Below are 22950 nucleotides of genomic sequence, written 5' to 3'. Positions count from 1 at the left end.
ATTAGATTATAGAACACCAAGCAACTGTTCCCCAGAAAATTATTTTGAAAAGATTCTAAGGCCAAATCTGGGGTCAGTAAAATCACTTGGCAATGAATTCTGTGGGTATCGAAAAGGAAACTGCCATCATGAGTGACACATAATTTCCATCCCAAATCTAAAGGGTTATTTCCAAACAAATATTTGAAGTCACCCAAAGTAGCAAATGGCAGATTTTTGAACAAGAATAAGCTCAATAAATAAATAAATAACAAATAAATTTTTAATCTTTCATTTTAGCTAAAAGATCAAAAGGAGGTAAAAGTTTACTACAATTTTATTGAATACAGTAAAATTGTAGTAAACATGCTGAGGACAATTTTAGCAAAAGTGAAAATAGTGATTAAGCATTTCACTATTATAGTCTACTTGTTTTAGTTTAAAATCATTTATGTAAAGTAATATGTATGTATTTTATCAGTCTTGAAAGGATCTGTCAGGATTAGTATGTTACAGATAAATGCGTGAAAATCTGCAGATTTCTAATACATGCCAACCACTAACTTTTTTTTTTTAATGGGCCCTGCTTATCTGGAATCACTTAAATGAAAAAGATCAATTTGTCTCTCTGCAGGTAGCAGTTAAGAGAATAAGCAAATGAATAAACTCTTAGTAGGATATTTATCAGTCATTCAAACTTTATGGGTTTCACCTAGTGACATCACAGTATTCTGTAATAAATTTGATGATTCTACTTAGTTAAACTAAATTCATATATTCATTTTTATAACCTATTTTAATTCTAATATTTTTAGGTTTTCTTTCTTTTGAAGTCATCTTTCTATGTTATGATTTGAAAAATGAATTATTGTTCTGAATAAGAACTAAGGTGAGGAATAAAATATACATTAATGATTTGTTACCTAACATAATAAAGCTAGTATGAAAATAACTCTTTTTAATGTGACTTAAAAATAAGTGACTTAATTATTATTAAGGAAAAGCTTAATAATAATTAGAGTAGGCATCACTACTTAATTACAGGAAAAATGAAAGATATTATAGTACACGGAAAGAGAATATGAACATTTCACAATTGTTATACTTTCTTTGAAGCTATTTTCTGAACAAATATTTAGTAATGATCTTAAAAAATGTCCCTTCCGGACTAAGATGTCTCCCTTCTGCCTGTGTACATTTATTACTATTATTATTATTTTGCATTAGTTGCAACAAGATAGAGTGTAATCCTTGGTACAAATTCTGTATATATTAACAAAACACATAGAGATAAACACGTAGTCTCAAATTTTAAAAATTACCTTGTTATTTTTTAAGGCAGTTAGTTTCAGTGCTTATCTTTGTAGTTAAGGGAACTTTGATAAATTGAGCTTAATTAGCACACAGAAAATAAACATTAGCGTTCTCAAAGAGAAGGTAATCATCTGTCAAAATTCCTTTATGGCAACATCACCTTTGCCCTCATTAGAGAGAGTCCTTAAGTACTGACAGTCTGTGCAAAGTGTTTACACGTGAGGCTATTCGACCCCTGCAATCTACATAAAGATATACATAAAATGTGTATTTTATTCTCACGTTATGAACTTTCATAACCAAGTATATTTTTTAAGCACACGTATACAAGGCATTGTACAAAATGATATACTAAATACAACTATCAGATACTGTTTTGATTGAACAAAGTGATGCTGAGTGACTGATAAATACAGGCATATCTCATTTCATTGTACTGCAAAGATTTTGCATTTTTTAAAAAATTGAAGGTTCATGGTAATCCTGTGCCACATCTATATACAGACTTAGGTGATGCTTAGCATTTTTTAGCCATAAAGTATTTTTTAATTAAGGTATGTACATTGCTTTTTTAGACATAAAGCTATTGTACACATAATAGGCTACAGTGCATATAACTTTTATATGCACTGGGAAACTCAAAACTTTGTGTGACTCTCTTTATTGGGATGGTCTGGAACTGAACCCATAACATCTCCGAGGTATGCCTGTAGAGGTTTGGCCCTGAACTTGTATTTTAATTACCATAGATTTGAAGTTCACTTCTATTGAACAGACACAAAAAAAGATGACTCTCTGAGTTAAGAATCAAAAGACTACATTTGAAATCACCTCTTTCTGGTAAATTAGGCAGTCTACTTAAACTTAGTATCAGTTGTCTCACCTTTTAAGTGATAATTATATAATGTATCTCAATATAGACGTGAAAATTACCTGAACAAAAATGTTTTAAAAATTATTTGCCATACATTAGGGAATTAATAATTTAATTATTTTGTTTTTGGCAGAGGCAGTATCATGGCATAGAAAGAACAAAGAGTATCTATCTATTAAGGTCAGGAGTGGATCATGTGATCAGAAAACCTTATTTCTGTAGGTCATGTAACTACCTTATTATTTGGTCAATAAGAGTTTTTCTAAAAATTAAAAGTATGGTCAGCCTCAAAACAAATATAGTCATCTTCATTTATATAAACACACAGTGGCCTCATCTACTCGCATCTCCTCTCATCTACTATTGTTTATTATTGATCAAGCTAGAGCTATCACTTATCTATACTTTGGGGCGGGTCCATTCAGCCTGGATGTAGATCAGTTCCGCTGAGAGGTACAGAGAATCTCTGACAGGGATGCTCATTTTCCATACCCGGAGTTTCATGTAAGTCAAAGTATTTTCATGCAGCTACTTGGAGTGCAAACATTCTTAAGTTTCAGAATATTTTGTACTTCATTTACATATCTCAACTATTCTATGGTGCTTTGTCTTCTTGTTGGCTAAAATTGGCTTTCTGCTCAGTTTCTTAAAAAATATAGTGACGTGGATGCTTCATAATTCAGACATGCTCTTAGGTGTGCATGCATTAGAGACAGTGAATCTTTTCTGAAGTTGGGGCTTTTGAGAAACTGTGGAACAAAATTATTGTGCAGTTTCTCAAAAGCCATGCCTCCATTCAGCTTCTGGTGGTTCAGCAGTGGGAAATGAATGAAGTCTCCATTTGCCATCTGTTTTATCTAGTTTGGGTTCTGAAAATTTGAACTTCATGAATAAATCAATAACGATAATTCTTTTTCTTTTCTAGTTTTAAGTGCTGTGTCTTCAGATTCTTACAAAATTAGCTAAAAAGGTAAAGCGTTTTGGAGACAGTGGTAGCATTACAAACTTGGATCTCAGAAAATACTTTAAGATAAAAAAAGATTCCTGAATTGAAAGAGCTACTTATAAAAACTCCCAAGCAATTTTTATGCCATGGCCCACTGACTTCATTAAAAGAAAAGCTCCATATTCTACTTCAAATGTCCCATTTTTCTTCTAAATCAGTGCTTCTCAGCTTCTCTAGTGATAGCCGCCCCCAAAACAAGGGCATGCCCTTGGAAGACCAATAGTGCATTCAGAGGCAAATCCTCAGTCCGGTCACAAATTCTCAGAAATCTCAAGTGTTAATTTGTTTGAATTAATGCAATATTTTTTGTTCTCTATCATATCATATATATGTTGAAATATATCAGTATTTAAAATCAGCGGTTAAGTCACTTAATTTTATTTCTCCTAGAACACATGTATCCTGTCGCCTTCCTCCTCCCCAACTTCACTTCCAGCATACTACTGTGTGTGCTGCTGACCATATGTGTAAGATCATTTTGAGAAGTAAAACCACGAATGTTTGATGTTGATGGCATAAACGTGAAGACTATTTTTCACATCAATTACTTCTTCCTTTTCATCAATGACCCTGATTTACAGAGTTCAGATCATAATCTCTCTTGACTAATGTGGTGGAAACAGGCCGATCAATCTTTTTTATGACCTGAATAAATATTTGGAATATTCTGTTTTTTTACAAACCTGTCATAAACTGATGGAAAATTACCTGATCATTTCCGTGTTTTAGACAAATATCTCAACTTTCTTCCTGCAGGTGGTTACTGCTCACTAGTTTGTAAGTACTAGTTAATAGTTTTTAAAATGTCTTAAGAGGTTATCACTTTCAGATTGAAACAGCAGGCATAATTTGACTAACAGACAAACCATGGGTTGGAAAAAATAGATTTAAGGTTAGAAGACTCAAGCTTTGACAATTATTAACTATGATTTTAGGCAAATTATATAGCATCTTTGAAATCGATTTCCCCATTTATAAGTTTTAGATGATACAACCTACCAGATCCACCTCAATAGATATTATGAGGATTAAATGGAATATTTACATTCTTTCCGAAGCCTAAAATATATTTATATAATATGACATCTATATAGCTATCTGTTAAGATGTGAAAGTGTGATTCAGAGTATTAGTCATTGATTAAGCAATAATGCCTCTGAATTATTTCTAAGTTATTGCTTCCTCTGGAAGAACAAAGTTGGCCATAAAGGGGTGATTCTTGAGTTTAAATCCATGTGCACCACTTACAAGCTATGTAGCCTTAAGCAAGTTGTTTAAATTAGCTAGACTTCAGTTTCCTCATATGTAAATGGAGATAATAATGAAAAATACCATCTGGAGGCATGTGTATCAACTATGATAATGTACACAGTGACCTATCATAACTGACACATGGTATAATAATATATTGAGTATAAGTTCTTAATCAACAGTAGCTGTCAGCAATGAACAGTGGTCATAGTAGTAACAGCAAAACGGCATCTATGTTTTTGATGAACAAATAACTTTTTCCCCCAAAGACCAAGTTTTAAAAAAATGCTACTGTTCATAAGTGTAATTAAATGCTATTCGCATAATCAAAGAAGAATGGGATTCCAGAGAAATAATTGACCCATAAGATTTAATAAGATATAGAAATATGGTGTCTAGGGTAGAGCGATGGAGCAACAAAACTGTACATTTCCAGCCTACATTTACAGCATTTTAGAGGGAAACAAACTTATATTATAGAAAGCGAATGAAGATAAGTCAACACACAAAGATGGTACTTGTAGCAAAGACATGGGCAAAGCTCAAGATCATGACAACACAGAGTCTCAATTCTTCCGCCCACTCCAGCCTGATGGTGGTTTACTGTACTCCTGTCTGCAATAAAAGTTGTATGTTGTTTATATGCTTATATAGATTATAGCTTTATAGAGGATCCCTGAAAGAACATGGAATCCTCCTTCGATTCCTCCTCCCTAAGAAACTGGCAAGAATCCACAGCAGGTGTAATTAAGCAAACCTTCCTTAGGCCAAGTTTCACAATGTTCTGTTTACTTAGTCACTTAGGAGTTTCTGCCACTATCCTTGAGATCTTTATTGCCAAATCTTGGTCTTGGGTTACATATTTGCTCAGATCTCTATTAATTGGGAGATGGAAGATGAAAAAGGATTCTCTTTTCTAATATCTCTTAAAAATTCTCACCTTGCCCAGGGAATGCTATATGACATTCTCAACCAGACCTACTGTTTCAACATTCTTTGCGGAAATCAATAGTTATCTGTCCCCCACTAGAGAGAAAGCGGCTGATATTGTTAAAGTCCTTTCACTGGGAAATTTCTTTTGCCCGTTTGGAAGTAAGAAGAACATCATTTTCCCATTTACACAGAGTGATAATTTAAATTTCACATTATTAACTATTTTCTTTAAAAAAAGTGAGTTGAATTTTAGTGTTAAATTACTCTATGTGGAATATTGTTTGAATTTCACTAGGGGCACAATCATATTTAAGATTGCACTCAAGAAGATGGCTGTGGGAAAAGTCATAGAGCCATGAGGGACCCTAAGGTGAGAGGCATGCCCCTCTGCATTATGTCCCTGTGTCATTCCTTACCCTTCCCACCGCCAGTGGTCTCACTTTCCAGTGAAAGGCAGTCACACACCATAAAAGCCATAAAGCCGGTTTCTATGGCATATAAATCTACTTTCAAGACCTATTGACTTTTACAAAAAAGTCTCCCTATCGGTTCAAGGGTAGAACATTGCTTTTGTTTTATGGGTTGTTTAATGTTACCAAAGGTAAATCTTGTCCCATATCTTTATTACTGTTATAGAATGCAAAAGGACTTGGGTTGCTTCAACATGACTGCTTTTGTCATTTGATATCTACTTTGACTCCCTTTAATCAAGTGACCAGAAATTGCCACTTTCTCTAAGAAACTTACTTTTTTTTCTTTTGGTGGACTTGTAGTAATTACTCTCTCTCTCTCTCTCTCTCTCTATATATATATATATACTCTCTCTCTGTATATATATATATATGTATATATATATATATATGTATCTGTCCTTCAATCTGTATCTATCTATCATCTATCTATCTATCATCTATCTATTTATCTATCTATCTATCTATCATCTATCTATCTATCACCATCTATTTCCTCTCATCTGTCTGTCTGTCTATCTATCTATCTATCTATCTATCTATCTATCTATCTATCTATCTATCTATCTTCTATCTATCTATCAAGCTACATTCATTTTATCTAGTCATTTATTAACAGACCGATTTCCTCTTTCGTATTTTGATTTCTTGACATATTGGTAAAAGTCATTCTCCCCTCCGCTTCATGTGGTGGGCATAGCTCATCTTTTCTGCCTCTGACTGCACTTAGCTCTTTTGTATATATTTAACTGACTGTTCATTCAGATCGGTGTGGTATTCTCAACTATGCTCCTTTATGATACTTTATTCCCAGCAAAACTACCAATTAATTTTGCAATGATCTTTAAAAACAAAACAAAATCAAAGCTATTACCAATGTTTAAATATCCACCAGGAATCAAGCACACTGTCTTGATTTTATGTGAGTAAGATGTGGGTCTCATTAATGGATCCTAATGAATTTGTCCACTAATAAGATATGAGCGTTATCAAGTTCGAAGTGGACCCACAGAAAGTTTAAGTTAGTCAACATTTCAAAACTGAATAGGAAATAAGCTCACAGCCCTTTTCAACACTAATATTGAAAACTAAGGGATCATTCTTTTATTATTATTATTATTCCAGTAACTCAACTCTTTCCTGTATTAGTCAGAATTCACAATTGAGACTTACCAATTCACTCTAGTTATAGTTTACAGAGGAGTAGTTATAAAGAGATAGCTAATAGAATTGCTAGGAAGAGTGAACAAATAGACTATAGCGAGACTTTAGAAGTGATTCTCAAAACCACGAAGCAAATCTGGGCCACCAAGGGAGGTGCTACTTCTACTATAATGTGAAACTTAAAGTGTCTAGAAGCTCCTTTCCATGTTAACTAGTCACCATTGCAATTGCTGGCTCCAGAAACATATCTTTTTTGTCACTATCAATGCCAGTCAAATGGATATACTGCAACCAGTCACTCTCTTCTTATGTAACTCAGGACCCAAACAAGTTTCATGCAAGTTCATCTAATTTTTGGAGCCTAAGTATTGTTCAGAATAATCTGAAAAGCAGCATGTAAAATATAATTTTTTCACTCGTTAACCCCTTTAGTACAGGAAAGCATGCCAGAACAGGGCTGGAAGGTATTGGATAAACTCCATACCTGCCTTCTTCAGGTCCTTTATGCCTCCCTGTTCTTCTCCCTCTACCTCTATCTCTCTTTCTCTCTCCTGTCTGTATTTATGTGATTTCTATTCTCAGAGTCTCTCATTTGCTCCTCATTGCTCAATGTTTGTATCTCTTTTATATTTTACTCTACCAACAAAGTTTTCCTTATTTTCTCTCCGATTCTGACCATAGTCTAAAATAGGAATATATTTTAGAGATTTTTTAACTCTTATTAATTTTAATTATTCCCTTCTTCAGCTGAAGACATAGTGAGTTGAATGTGTTATATTTATTAAGGAAACATTCCATTCGGATTGCTATTTTATGATGAACTGGTGTTGAAGACTGAGAATAGTGAAGTAGAGAGTATAAACTTTGGAAGAAGACTCAAATTAGTGCTTCAACTTCACCATATATTATTTTAATTGCAGCTGGCCTCAGTTCTTTAACCTGAAAAGTGGAGATAGTAATATCTGAGAGAGATGTCATAGGATTCGTACTATAATTTTTTTAAAGCTCCTGGCAATTCAAAGTGTTTGATTGTCATAAGTGCCGTAAGTTACTGATCTCCCACACCTCTCACCTCTACTCTATGGCTGACCCTTCGTATACCAAACATCTTTGATATTCAGCCTCATTTCCACATGGGCCATTCTTGGTTTATTTGTTTAAGTACCAGAGAGAAGACCATGACACCACAATTTTCATTTCATATCATTTAGAAACATTTGAGGCCACAATAGCAATAGAGTTTCTTAAGGAAATGTCTTGGACTCCAAGTGGACATCATTACTTTTCAGTAAGCAGTAGCCTTTTCCCTAGGATTTAGACTCGTAAGTTCTACACCCATATTATCAGTTACACATCAAGGTGTTATCCAAGGTGCATTTTCACAGAGGAGACATAAATTTGAATATTAATCAAATCATGCACTTTAATAATCTTATGTGTCTTTTTTTAAAAGAATAATAATAGTATACCTGGTATTTTAATGAGCTTATAACCTAATACCTCGACACATGTTAAGTCTTTGTTTCAGAAATGAATATGTAAGCCTGCGTTACTTTTCCAATATTGCTAAGAAAGTCAGGAATGAGTATATGAAACTCAACTTGTTGAGTCTCAAAGCCCTCTTTTATCTGTGAGTTCATATTGTCCTCTTGATGGTCATCATGCCTGAATGGCCACTGTGGAATAAATCAGTCCTGTGAGAATAATTTTATTTTGAATATGTCAGATCTTAAACCTTGATACTATATATTGCAATCTTATCTCATGCAATTTTTTATAGGAGAAAAGTATTTTTTTTCTATTAGCTCTACTTCAAATTTGTCATGAGAATTTCAAATTCTTAATGTTTATACATTGATGACATTTATAAATAGTTCTTAAATCATTCCACTAGAGAGCTTACAAATTTGTGGGGAGGGGTTTGGTCTCTAGTAGAATGTTTTTTAAATCGGTGACTAATATCATCATCAGTTTTATACAGAAAGTACAACATACAGAACATAGCTGTATAGTGTGTATGTTCTCATGAGGCAAACACTTGCCCATATTGGAAATTTCTTGTACTTGGGGAAGAGCCTTTGTTTCTTCTGTTGATATATATTGAGAGCAATGTTACATTGTGCTCTTAGTTGAAATGCTTATGAAACCTGTATTGACTGAATTGAGAGTCGACATCTCCTATTGACGTAATTTGGATGATGGACAAAATTGTTTCCGATCAAGGCAGAAGCCCCAGCAACCCATTTGAACCAGATATACAATTAGTCAGATTTAATTAACCCCAAACTGTTCATTGGCTTTTTTTTTTCCGGGGAAAAGGAGATCTAGATGAATTTGTTGCCCTGATACATAATATCTGAGACAACGTTTTTAAAAAACCTCTGGATGATGAATCTGATTGAATTGCATTACTTATGGAACACATACTATTTTTCCTGTTCAACATTGGGCAGTCTGGATCGCTTTGGAATGTCTCTGCCATGGGGAGTTGTGCAGTACTAAAAGGAGCACAGTGAATAAGAAGCTGAGTAACAGAGCGTATCTCAACCTACCAGCCTAAACAACAAGTGACATTAGGTTCTATTTTCAAACAGAGGTAGAACCAGAGAAACAAGAGAATGCATACAAAACATTAGCAGAGGTAAATATAGTTTTGTTTTTTTTTTTTCTGACCAGCGATGGTATCAGAACAGAATTTCTATTACGGAAAAGCAGAAACCAGTTTTGCTATATCTACTTCCTTGTTCTCAGGGATCCTTAAGCAGTAAAAGATCAGCAGAGGGGTTCTCATTCACTCTTCTTTCTCCACCAGGCAAACCAGTGTCATTTGGGGAGGGAAAAAGCTTGATATCTTGTGTTTCATAAAGGAATTCGAGCACATATCAGCCAATCTTCTTTTCTAATATTTTAATAGTACTTCAAGTTCCCACAATTTCTTTGACTGGGAAAAGAATAATACAAGCACTCTGTAAACTATTAAGGTTGCCTTTTAAAATAAAGACTGATTTAGAAAGCAGGTTTGCATTTTACTCGGGAGCCTTTCAAATTACTCTAGGTAACTTACAAATATATAAATTGCTAAAAAGGTTAGATAGAAGGTTGACATTAAATAAGTCTAACTAACTACTTTCTCCTCTACTATGTGCAACATGCGGAACTGAGGTACCATGTTGGGGACAACTAATGCAAATCTTCAGGGTGAAAGATAATATTAGTGATTACAGTGTTTATTTGTCCACTTCCTTTATCCAAGGGGATCTAAGTCCTTTCACAGGGCCATTGATTCTCATAACATTACAAGGAAGCAGCCAGTGGGTTCTGATGTAGAAATTGAAACAGCGACAACTCAAGAAAGGAATTTTCTTGATGGCGGTTGATAACTGGAAGTTGGTCTTTATAAGTGGTTAGAGATTGGCAAAACTTGAAGTAAATTTTCCCCACATGTTTTGTTCAGCAACCGCACTGTTGAAAATGTTAAAAATTGGAGAATTTCACTAAAAAATACCAGGTTTCTGACTTCTTGTTAAAAGTCAAAAGCTCTGGTAACACTAAGGTGCACTCCCATGTGACAAACTGGATCTGGGAAGCTCTGGGTACATTGGAGGAGCATGCACTGTCCTCATCTGTCTTGCTTCATTCTTTTTACTCCCTTCCTGGTGCCTGTAGGCATTTGAGTTTGAGATACCATGTTATAAAGCCTATGATTTTACCATCAACTGAAAGGGTGATTCTAAATGCTCACAGGAACTGTCCTCCCCTAATGAGCTCATAAGCGACTTGAGGCAGGGACTGTGCCTCCTTCATGGTTTGGTCTTCAGTGCTTAGAACAGTGACTGTCCTTTAATCACTGGGTAATCAACAGTTGATGAATGAATGAAAGGATAAACAAAAGAAGGACTTAAAATGACAGTTGAGTCAACCTATTAATTACTGGGACTGTTCATGCCAGGAAACTTTCTCTCTAGATGAAAAATGAACATTGAGAGGTTTTCCAAAATTGAACTTTGTTGATTGGTTTTACATTTTCTGTAATGATCAGTGCCTGACACCAAAGGCTTATTATAATTGGGATTTCAAGCCAAGAGTCAAAGATGATAGAGTGTGGCCACGGCATGTAACAAATATGTAGATGACTAAAGTAGGGTAAGAATAAAGTTAGACAACGGTCTGTGAGAGCTTAGGGGAGTGGGTCAAAATCCACATGTGCCGCTGCCTTATGCTTCTACTCTATTCTCTTTAAGAATAAATCATCACTCACTGTAAGTTTATTCTGTTTTACTATGAGTAACTTTGGAAAGTCAGTTTTGCAATTTCTCTGTGAGGGGAATGTCTTTTGTGAAACTTGAACCACCAGGGAAACTTTTTTTAAGGGTCAAAATCTGCCAAAGGGGATTTTCCATCTTCAAATCTCAAGAGAACAAGAGCCATATTTGCATTTAGGTAGATGTTACAAACAAAAATTATACTTTATTTTTTGTAATACATGAACATAACTCACGTGCAGAATCCAACCAACATAGAGCCAACAAAGAAGAATCTGAAATTCATTTATGACCCCACCCATATACGTATATGCACAACTGCGTTACTATCTTCAAGAGAATCCCTATCCACAATTTCATATACCAAAAGCATATTTAAATAATTTTTTCTGTTTTGCTAACTCTGAAAATTGTTGTTCAAAATAACATAAAATTTGAAACAAAATTTAATTGAAAGATAAGGGAAACGCACACAATGATAACCCATGCAAGTTTCTTATTATTTTCAAATAAAGTCACTGTTTCAAGTTTTACAGTTAAGTTAGTCTGTTCACTGGAAGCCAGATAAGTCTCCAAAGTAGCTCCCTGATAGAAATATCATTCACTCATTTGTAGTGGGAGTTCTCTCCCTTTCCTTTCTTACTTTGGAGTAAACCACAACAAGGCAAATTGATAAAGGTAGACTGATACAATTGAGATTGCTATTTAAGAAGCTTAATGTTCCTTGTAAATGAACCCCTCCTGGCAACACCATCATTAACTCATAAGAATTCCAATTTAAAGATGGTCAAAGAAAACTCAAGTTCCAAAAACATTAGAACAAATCCCAAACAACAGCAGGGGAATAAACTTTACTTTCCCAAAGAGAGAATGGATAATATACACATGCAAGTTCTTTCTAAAACTAAAAAAATCTATGAGAGTATTCTTTTTTTTAATGAATTACCTAATCTTCTACATTGTAATTTTTTTTCTAGTTTCATTAGTATATTCAGAGAATAATAATTACAAATAATAATTTCCCAGTATATTAAAATTATATATTAAATAAAAATGGTAGCCTAGATTCCTGGTCCACCAATATTTGTCATGATAATTTGAGGAGAATTAGACTAATAACAGTAAGCAGTTAAAAAAAATGAAGATTTGTGTATGAGAAGAAAGAAAAGAGGTAGAATAAATAAGAAAATGGAAGTCTATTTGGAGAGAATAGTTAAGAAACTTGAAGAAAGCTGAAGCAAAATACGTGGGTCCACTGGGACATTATTTTTACTTCTTAGAGGGTGTAGCTAAAAGTGCAGTAAAGGGCTGATAGAGACAAAGTTGAATATTATTTTAGATTCTTCTCTGCTTAGGTATTGATCTGAAAAAGACCAAAGAAGTTATGTGGTTTGCTTGTAGGGGAGATTAAGAAAGTTCTATATGCTTAGTTTTTTTTCCTTAAATTATGTCATTTATGTATTTATTAAATATTTCCTGAATTCTTACTATGAATCAGGTAATGTTCTAGTAATCGAACACACATTAGTGAAAAGACAGTCATTTTGCCCATAGCATATATATTCTATTGGGGAAAACAACAACAACAACAACAAATAAACAAAGAGATAAATAAGCAATAGGTAGTTTTCTTGGCTTCAGTGTCGTAGTTACCCAGGGTCACCAGATATTGAGAACTGGGTCATACAGATTTTAGCATTGTCTATGTGATGTTTCTATGTACCAGGCAACATGCAAGTACAAGGAAGAGTAGAACAGAGATGGCTCCTGCCTTTACGGAGCATTCGGCCCCCTTATCTGTAGAGTGAGGTGTGCACCAGATGATCACTGAGAACCATCCTGGGTCTGATATTTCATTCATCCTGCTGTTGTATACAAAGACCATGTACCCTTCCCTATGCTAGGCTCTTGATCTGGAGGGAAGCCTAACTGGGCAGGACCAATCAGTTTTATAACAAAAGAAAGAGATAAAATGCTGTTGAGGAGTTGAGAGACCAGAAAAAACTATGAGGCCAGCTGAAACTATGTCTGAGAGAGACTTCCAGAAGCCAGTCCAATAATCACACACAAGTCTCTACAACAGGCATAAAAAAGAAGATGTCAGGAACAAGGGTCAGAGAGAAGGGACGATAAGAACAAGAAATAGCAGGCTGAATGAACCGGGAAGTTGTCTAACTCCCAGGGACAGCTGACTTGCTTCTGCTGAATGATTACAGGCTCCCATAGGTGTTTGTCATGGGTTGTTTGATTTTATTTCAAGGCCTTTAATGCCTTAGAGCTGTTTGTTTGTTTGTTTGTTTGTTTTAAATGGGGTAAAGATAGGCTGTTCTTCTCACCTGTCTGTACAGCTATTGTTTTTTCAAGGTGAAAAGAATGGTTTGGATTCTTGGTGCCCCACCTTATCATGAATTAGGGGATGGGCTTTTTTTTATTTTTAAACCATTTTGGGACAGACAAATTTGGCATTTGTAAAGCCATATCATCATGGACTGAAATTATTATTTTTTTAATGACTTGGTTTAATATGACAAAGTTAAATGATCCAGGAGTTCTTTCTTCCACTGCCCCCTCAGCGTTATGCTTATATAAAATCATAAAAAGTAGAGACTGTGACTTATATTTCTTGATCCTCAGAGTCTGTCATGCTGCCCTGTACAAAGTGTACTTGCTGGATGGTTGGAAATGTTCAGAAGATAATTTATGAGGCATCGTTTTGAATATTTTACAAAAATTACAAAATCTCTATAAATATTTCAGATAATTTGTACAACTTCACATTTTCTTAAAATTCTTATCGAAAAGATATTAGTACAGAATGTTGTAATACATTATAATATTTTCTGTGTTTTTTTTTGTTTTTTTGTTTTTTTGTTTTTTAAATAACAGAGCCAAACATGCTATATGCACTGCTTGTTCCAATAAAATTCTTACCCAGTATGGTCTGAAGTTGATTTTAAGTAAGGCACTTAATGTCTAACCCTATTAAAATTTGCAAACACTGGTTGCCTAAGGCAGACAGAATCTTAATTTGAATTTTAAGTGAAAAGTTAATTGTTTTGTAAATTAATCAGTAACATGCCTTAGCTCTATTTGCCCGGTTAATTACTTTTCCCTGCCCTGTTAACTCCAACTTTACAAGAGAAAGTCATTTTTTATGCTCCCATATTCATTGTTTGCTCATAAGGATGTGTGCATACTTGTGTTTTGCCTGTATGTGGTCTTTTCACGCACACATTTTCATCTTATGATTGATTTCCCATATTGAAAAATGGCTTTTGTTGTAGGAAATAGAGACATCTTATTTCTTTTTTGTCCTGCTCAAAATACTCTTGAAAAGCCGTAAGGTGAGGAGCATTAGTTTAGAGAATGGCAAGATAAAGCTTTAAAGCGATGCATACAATGGGTTAGATTTAGAGCCAGGTCACAGCAGTGAGTTAACAGTTTGGCCTCAGAAGTGGAAGACTTGAGTTTCTACACTGGTCTTTCTGTTAGTTGTGAGGCTTTGGGCCAGTCGTTAAAATTTTATGTCTCAGTTTCCTTAATAAAATTGCTATTATAATAATAGTACCGTTCTAATAAAGTGATAGGGAGGATCAAGTCATAGAATCAATTAATTATATCACTTAATCTTAATTTTAATATAACTTTATTGAATAGTTTTTATGACTAACATAGTAATAGTGATATTTAAAAAATACACTACATTAAACATATGTAGTCATATTGAAGATATCATCCTACATGCTTTTTATTTTCCTTTGCATGATTAATCTGACTTAAACTTGATGTGAATTGCTGTGGTTTCAGAATTAAAAATAACGAAAAGTGCTCTTTTTTTGTCTTATTCCTTACCGGATGTTACCATTCCTAGTCCTGTTGAAAATCTCTACCTGGCCAGAAATTTGTCTCTGTTCTTAAGGAAGATGATGACTTTGTGTCTAAATTTTCTTATAGACCCTTTGTTCTCCTCCTCAAAGGTGCACATTACCCTTTACATTTCAGTAAAAAGGATTATTACATGAAATTAAGAGATTTTTAAAAATTTGTCCTTCAAGCAATTCCAAAAATAACCACATAGGATGTAGTTTGATACAACTTAAAAACGTTTTTATTTTGGCTTTTGGTCAAAGATGGAAAAATTGTTAGTGATAACTGAGAAGAACAATTCTAGTGGACTAATGAAGGTAACTGTCAGACCTCTGTTAGTCATTATGTCCTTGTAAAACATGAAGAGAAGTTTTTCTGTATTACAATAGGTGGAGGACACTGATACCTGAAGTCATTCACCATCATTGTACTGAATTTAATTCTTCTTTCAGCCAAACACATGTACAGTGATAGCTAGGTCATTAACTGGCATGACCTGGTCTGTAATTCACAACCTATCAAGATGGAGACAAGAATGGGAGATTGATAAGAAAGATGTGCCAATGTTGACATCAGACTGGCTGCCCTCTGAAACTCTAAATAAAGAATCATTGTGATGTGATTACCCCAGTAGAAACTTCTCTGAATAGAGTATTTATATAATATCTATTATCTATCTATCTATCTATCTATCTATCTATCTATCTATCTATCTATCTATCTCTAATATCAGTGAATCGGATATTTGAAAAAAAGTCACACACAAATAAATTTTAACAGTGTGCTAGCAAGGAAAACAAAAATGTGCTGAAGCAAATTTTGTTCCTTCATTAACTTTGACCTTACGCGTCGGTATGAAACATTCTCTTTCCTTAATTTCCTTTGGGAAATAGGAGACAATACAGGAGAGAACATGAGTTTTAGGTATAAAATTGAGATCCATTTTTGTGGATCCAGCAAGTGATAGCTGTGTGGCCTTAGAAAAAGCATAGTCTCTACTGATTTTTATTTATTCAATTATAAAAGGAGGCTCCTAGGGATATTTTATATATAGGGTGTAATGCATGTAAGGAACATGTGGCATAAGGAATATTTAATACTCAGTAGCTATTTTGTTATTACTAGCAAATTCCAGCTCCTTTAAAAAAATGTCCCAGCTTATTAGAATTAATTTGGTTCGTGTCAATTTTGCCCATAGAAATTACGCATTAATTCAGTGAAAAATTTCCTACAGTATATAGCTTAATTTAAAAATGTTTCCCTAGTTTTTCCAATACTTTAGTGGGAATATCAAATATATCACACTCAATAAAGCACGTGGACCTATCTCCCAAAATATGTCAGAATTTACCATAACTCAAATTTTAATTGTTAAAAATGCAATACAAAGTAGAAAAATTAAAGCATTTCAATAAACATTATTTCCATTGTCTATACTGTCTATTTTTTTTAACTTATGTTCACCTTTTTTTTTTTTGATTCTAGACAAAAATGAACTCTTGAAACAATAAGAATAGACCTTTCAGAATTATGTGAATTTAATTGCTGGGATTTGTTAGTAGCTAAATGCTATGGATTGCATGTTCGCGTCTTCCCCAAATTCATATGTTGAGACCCTACCCCTCAGGGTGGTGATATTTGGAGGTGGGACCTTTGGGAGGTGATTACGTTTAGATAAGGTCATGTGAGGGGAGCCTTCCTAACGGCATTAGTGTCCTTATAAGAAGAAAGAGAATAGAGCTCTCTCACTCTCTGCCCTGTGAGGGCATAGCAGGAAGAAGGCCATCTGTAAATAAGGATTCTCACCAGAACTCCATCTGGCTCCCTGATCTCAGACTTCTCAGCCTCCAAAACTGTGAAAAATTAATTTCTTTTGTTTAAGCCACTCAGTCTGTTGCGTTTCATTAAAGCTGACGAAGATGCTAGACAATTACTACACAGGAAAGAGTTCATTTTTAAGCAGAGCAACTGAATACAAACCATAGTGAGATGGCGAATATAGAGGACTACTAATGGGTCCAGAACTCTGAGAACAGAGGACAGAAATAGCTAGTCATCATGAAGGACGAATAGGATAATAGTTCAAGAACGTGTAGCAATGCACGGTGTTATTTTGGGAACAACAAACAAAGCGATCTATTGATAGGTTCACTTGTTTTCTCAGGACAAGGTAGTCAGCCAAGTACAGTTAATTAACAGTGGAAAATAATTAAAAATAAATACAGGTTGAAACTGTCAACACAACAGAAAAAAATACGAAAACAAATCCAGAAAACAATAGAAACTAGCAACTGCTTGACTGGCAGAAGCAAAGATTATTTCAAGCAGTGATAAGAATTAATAGGAGCTCCAAACTAAGGAGTTGGTTAAGGATTAATTGCTATAAGAATAAGAATGACAAAAACCAGGGCAGTCTGACACTGATATTGTGTGTTATCATTTATAAAGAGAAAGCATTTGCATGCATTATGTAGTTATCAGGACTGCATTTAATTTAGTAAATTTATTAAATTATGCTTCTGATGATGTTGACAAAAGGGAGATCTCCAGAGAGAGAACACAATGGGTCAACATGACTAATGCTTTTCTTTCTTGGGTTCTTGGATTCTCCCATAGAAATGGATATACAAATTATAGACTAATCTGTGTAGGTTGCTCTGTAGTTTTGAATTAAAGAACAGTAAAAATGGTATCAATCTGAAATTCTTTAAACATTACTGCTATCTGAATTTTAAAGTCAAGTTAAACATTTCGATATTACAGAAAAGTAGATAAACAGTTAACTTGACTTTTTAATCTCTAAATTTAGGCTTCTCTGTTCCTAGTAAGTTTAGTATTACCATTTCCCTCATCTTTCTAATTTTCTGTGAACTTCAGAGCACAATTATTTCAAATAATTATGGGGTTAACTGGATCACTGTGTAATAAGAAACTTACCTGGATGCTCTGAGTTAGTTCCTATAATAGCAGTTAGCTCTACAATTATTTATTGTGAATTTAAAGTTGGTTTCTCGTTCTGATCCTAATCTTTTGGCTGGGCAATTTCAGTAGGGAAGTACTAATATTTTTGAAATGAGGAAAATATTTTTGTGTGAAATAAGGTCATGGTACAGCTCAGAGCTTTAGGAAAGTTTAGTGGTGGAAAAAGCCAACAGATAAATCACTGCATACCTGGGAGGCAGCTCCCATAAAGACTCAGACTCTCAAATACTGATATATCCATTTGTCTCAAGTTTTCTAATTTTTATCTGTATATTCAGCAATTTTAAACAGAGCTCCTAAAAAATATGTCACCCACAAATATGGAAAAGAAATTTTGATTTGATTACCTACAGAGATTTTCTTTATATTTGTCATCATCTCAATCAGTTATGCCATTTCTTTTTCATTTTTAATTGTCATTCTCTATCCCCAGATTGACAATTAAAGATTTTTTTAAAAATCTGCTGATTTGATTTCAACTCTCCTTGGTGGATTGGAGATGATTTTTCTAAAATTAACCTGTTTCCTTCTTCACCACAAATCTGTAACTGATATAAGCCTGAAGGAGAAAGTGCTAGATATTTTCTGTCAGCATAAGGGACACATTGTAGGTTAATCCTTAACAGGTCAACAAATGAAGAAATTAATGTAAATATCAAGCTTTAATTTTTTCTTTATGTCCAACATGTCTAGTTTAAGAAAATCAAATGTTAACAACTTGGGCTACTATACATTTCTTCCTCTTTTTTTTTTGGAGACAGTTGATTTTGGCAACTCTCTCTTCCCCTCCCTACCATGTATCATTTTTGTTTTTATAATCTCTAAAAAACACTTAGAGTTTTTGAGCCATTAAACTTTCAAAGTTTAATAAATGAACAGGAAACACTTTCTCCCATACTCAGATTTAAGGTGGAACAAGGAAGCAGAAAAGAAGTAAAATTTTAAAGAAATAACAATTTTTATGATGTAAAGTTGGAAGGAATTAAAGAACAGCTTGAAGGTTGGAAAGACAGGTCAGAGGGCTCAAAGAGATATTCAGAAGACAATTGCTAGCGGAATTTTCTCATATCGACATGACTATTTTAGTAACACTGGTCATCATCTTAATTTTGAGAAGGAACAGTTCAAGTTGTGTTACATTGAGGGGCTTCTGATTTTTTTTCGCAAATTTGGTATTAAAGACAAGTTTAGTTAACACCTAATATAGTTTAGTTCAATGATTATAGTGACCTTGTCCTATAAAATTTCTATTTAGAAACATCAGCCATTTGTATAGACCCAGCACTCTTTTATCACTGTAGGTTTCTAGTTACTTCAGTCTAAGAAGACAGAGCAGCATAATAAGCCAGCTATCTGTAAATCACTTCATCATTTAATTGCTATCATGAGTGCTTGCTACATAAGATCATATAGATTTTTTTTGTTTTTATAAATTTTTTCTTATAAATCAAGATTTAAATTTTGATAGTTTTTTTCTCATACAATTTTTTTTTTTTTTTTTTTTTTTTTTTTTTTTTTTTTTGGTAAATCAAGGTTCAAATACCAAAGGTAGTTTTCCTGACTCAGAAGAAAACAATATGTGTTTGGTGCCATAAAAGGCAACCTTGTGCATTTAATTACTTTAGCTTTATTTTGTCCTTTGGCTTGGTCTGTTCCCTGATTTCAACCTAGCAGAGCCTGCTTTGAAGTTGTAGACAAATTAAATAAACCACTTGGATCCCATGTGTCCTAAAGAATGTGGTTCCCCAGGTATGAGGAATCTATCAATCCCCTACTCTCTTTTCACTTTGGCATTTTGACAAGTCCTAGCAAATTTCTTAGGCAGGTATTTTATTTTATACTTTGGTCACAGCAGCTCTTACTCAGAGTTTCAGAATTTCCTGTACAAGGTGTACCTTTTCATATAACAAGGGATTGGTGCATTTCTTGATGATTGTGTAAACATTCATAATTATGGCTACAGGTAAACGTACTGCTGTCTTGGAAAACTGAGAAGTACAAAGAATGTTTATGTGCAGGTCCAGCCGTTCCAAGTATCTCTCACAGGTTTAGACACACCTGAGTTACCATCCCCCTCTCATTGGCGAAGAAAGTTGCCCTACCTGATTTGTAAGTTTACCTGTCATTGGGGGGGCGGGGGTGCTCAGTCAGCCAATACAGGATTTAATCTAGCCAGAAGTAAGCGAAGCAGCTCTTATTTGAAAAACCACTGGGTTCTGAGTTCATTACTACAGGAAAACTGTTCTCTGCTGTGTCACAGCCCTACTGGCTCAGGAGTCTGGTTGGATAAAGCCCATCCTGGAGGATAATGGCTACCTCCGCTTTGCAGTATGCTGGACTGGCGCTTGGTGGTGTTGGCATGGTGGGCACGGTGGCTGTCACCATCATGCCTCAGTGGAGAGTGTCTGCCTTCATTGGAAGCAACATTGTGGTTTTTGAAAATATCTGGGAAGGACTGTGGATGGATTGTGTAAGGCAAGCTAACATCAGAATGCAGTGCAAAATCTATGATTCTTTGCTGGCTCTCCCTCCGGCTCTACAGGCATCCAGAGGACTGATGTGTGCTGCTTCCGTGCTGTCCTTCCTCACTTTCATGACAGCAGTCCTTGGCATGAAGTGTACCAAGTGCACTGGGGACAACGACAAGCTGAAGGGTCATATCCTGCTAACGGCTGGAATCATGTTCATTATCACAGGCCTTGTGGTACTCATCCCTGTGAGCTGGGTTGCCAATTCTATTATCAGAGACTTCTACAACCCAAGAGTGGGAAATGGCCAAAAACATGAGCTCGGAGAGGCCCTCTACATAGGCTGGACCACAGCGCTGGTGCTGATAGCTGCAGGGGCAATATTCTGTTGTGTTTCTTGTGTCAGCAAAACGAACAGTAGCTACAGATACTCCATACCTTCCCATCGCACAACCCCGAGGAGCTATCACGTGGAAAAGAAGTCACCAAGTGTATACTCCAAAAGTCAGTATGTGTAGTTGTGCATGTTTCGACTTTACCTATAAAGCCATGTAAATGACTAAAACGTGCACTATTTTCTAAAAACGGAATCCAGAAGACCATTGATTTGCCATTCTTAACTGTCGAACTTTAATTACTGAAACTGTGCATCAGCTGTTTATGATTCTATAAGCTATTTCAGCAGAATGAGATACACAGTGCTTTGATGGTTTTAGGAAGTACAGTCAGTTTTCTAAAATGGCTCATGTATTTTTTTCCTTTTATCGGTTACTTCAAAATGACATTGTTAAATACTATTATTTTGCAATTGTGATTTCTCTGTGACACAGCATTCTGTATGTAGATGAGAGTGACATTGATATCCCACATAAATAGAGACAGGCTTATATGGTTCTATTTTAAATGAAATACTGATCCATTACACTGGATAAATAGAATTCAACTATCGCTTTTCAGGGAACTCGGGGATAAGATTGAAGACGGTTAATATTAATTGTTTAAAAATAGCTTAGCAATTAATGCACTTGATTTATGATGAAGGTCAAAAAGAAGGCTTTAATCAGCTGTATAAAGGAAACTAAATGGCTTTTTGATATCCCATTTTCCTAACTCCTCTGTACTCTTTCCCCAGAGGTCTGTTTTTTTTCTTGTATATTAAATTAACATCTTCTAAGAGGCAGATATTTTGTCAAGGGACTTTGAATTTAAACTGCTTTCCAGAGCTATACTAAGAAGAAAGATAAAACTGTAATCTAAGAAACATTAAAGACTTCAGGAAAGATTTTTTTTTTTCTTAAACTTTTGTGGTTGAAGAAGAATGCATTTTGACAAGAAATTATATCTATATGTGAATATTTTAATAACTAGTTGAATAAAGACTTTGGGCTTTTATCAGTATAAAGAATGGGACAGAAAAATAATATGTCTTGGTTTTTATATGCCCTCCAAAAATAAAAACAAATTATTTTTTTGTGAACTCCCTCTTACCTTATATATGGGTTCTTAAGTCAAAATTGTCGTTTCAGTTGTCAAGATAAATATTTTTATTTAATCCATTTTTGTTCACTTTTACTAAGGTATAAAAATACTATGTCTTTGTGTTTCCCCCAAATTTGATGCAATTGATCATCCAATTGGAAGTTCGTATCTATATTTTTTAGCTTAAGTGACTACATATGTTATCTGCTTTATGTCCTTTGTGTTAATAAATTTTCCTTTTATATTAATGTGATTTTCTTTCACTATTTTCCTTTTTTTCTGTTTCAATAACTTGTAAAGAGCTTTCGAAAACCTTATATTTTAGGATCTGTAATTTGAAAAAGAATATCAAGCTCACATTTGAAAGCTAAAGGTAGATTCGGCATTAATTTTTTGAGAACATAAAATACTATAGATCACTTAATGATAATATGTCTTGTAATCATTAAATTCATATTAATATTTGATGTGCATAATCTATTTGTAATTTATTAAGATAGTACTCTAGGTCTCAACAAATCTACATACTATAAATATTATGTATGTAACAGCCATATTTGTAAAAACTTTCTATCACTAAATACCTTTCTACATCTGAGAAGTAGTATTAATTAATAATAGTAGTTAATGTTCGGGGAGCATATATTACATGCTAGGACCTCTATTACTTTATATGAATTATATCATTAAATCTTTCATGAGACTGATATGATTAGTTAGATTCACAGATGAAGGCACCTCAGAACAGTTCATTGATTATCCAATAGAGTCAGGAGAAAAAATAAAGACTGACTTCATAGTTTCTGTTCTTTCTCTTTGGAAAAAATATATTTTTCTTGAACGGTGTGTAGTTTATAAACTGATCTTTGTATGTGAAAATGACATGCTTAGCTACTGTTAA

At 34.3% G+C, this 22950-nt stretch overlaps 1 protein-coding gene across 1 annotated transcript; it reads left to right on the top strand.

Annotated features, from left to right (window-relative positions):
- Nucleotides 1-20324: 20324 nt before the first annotated feature.
- On the top strand, nt 20325-21683 carry CLDN8 (claudin 8). The gene has a single exon (XM_039857550.1). It carries the CDS (start codon nt 20411-20413, stop codon nt 21086-21088), a length of 678 nt encoding a protein of 225 aa, XP_039713484.1. The 5' UTR covers nt 20325-20410; the 3' UTR covers nt 21089-21683.
- Nucleotides 21684-22950: the final 1267 nt, after the last annotated feature.

Source organism: Pteropus medius, unplaced genomic scaffold (genome assembly GCF_902729225.1).
Source record: "Pteropus medius unplaced genomic scaffold, Ma_sr-lr_union100, whole genome shotgun sequence".
Taxonomy (NCBI): Eukaryota; Metazoa; Chordata; class Mammalia; order Chiroptera; family Pteropodidae; genus Pteropus; species Pteropus medius.
Note: the sequence above shows the minus strand (reverse complement) of the source record. Positions and strands in the feature narration are given on the sequence as shown.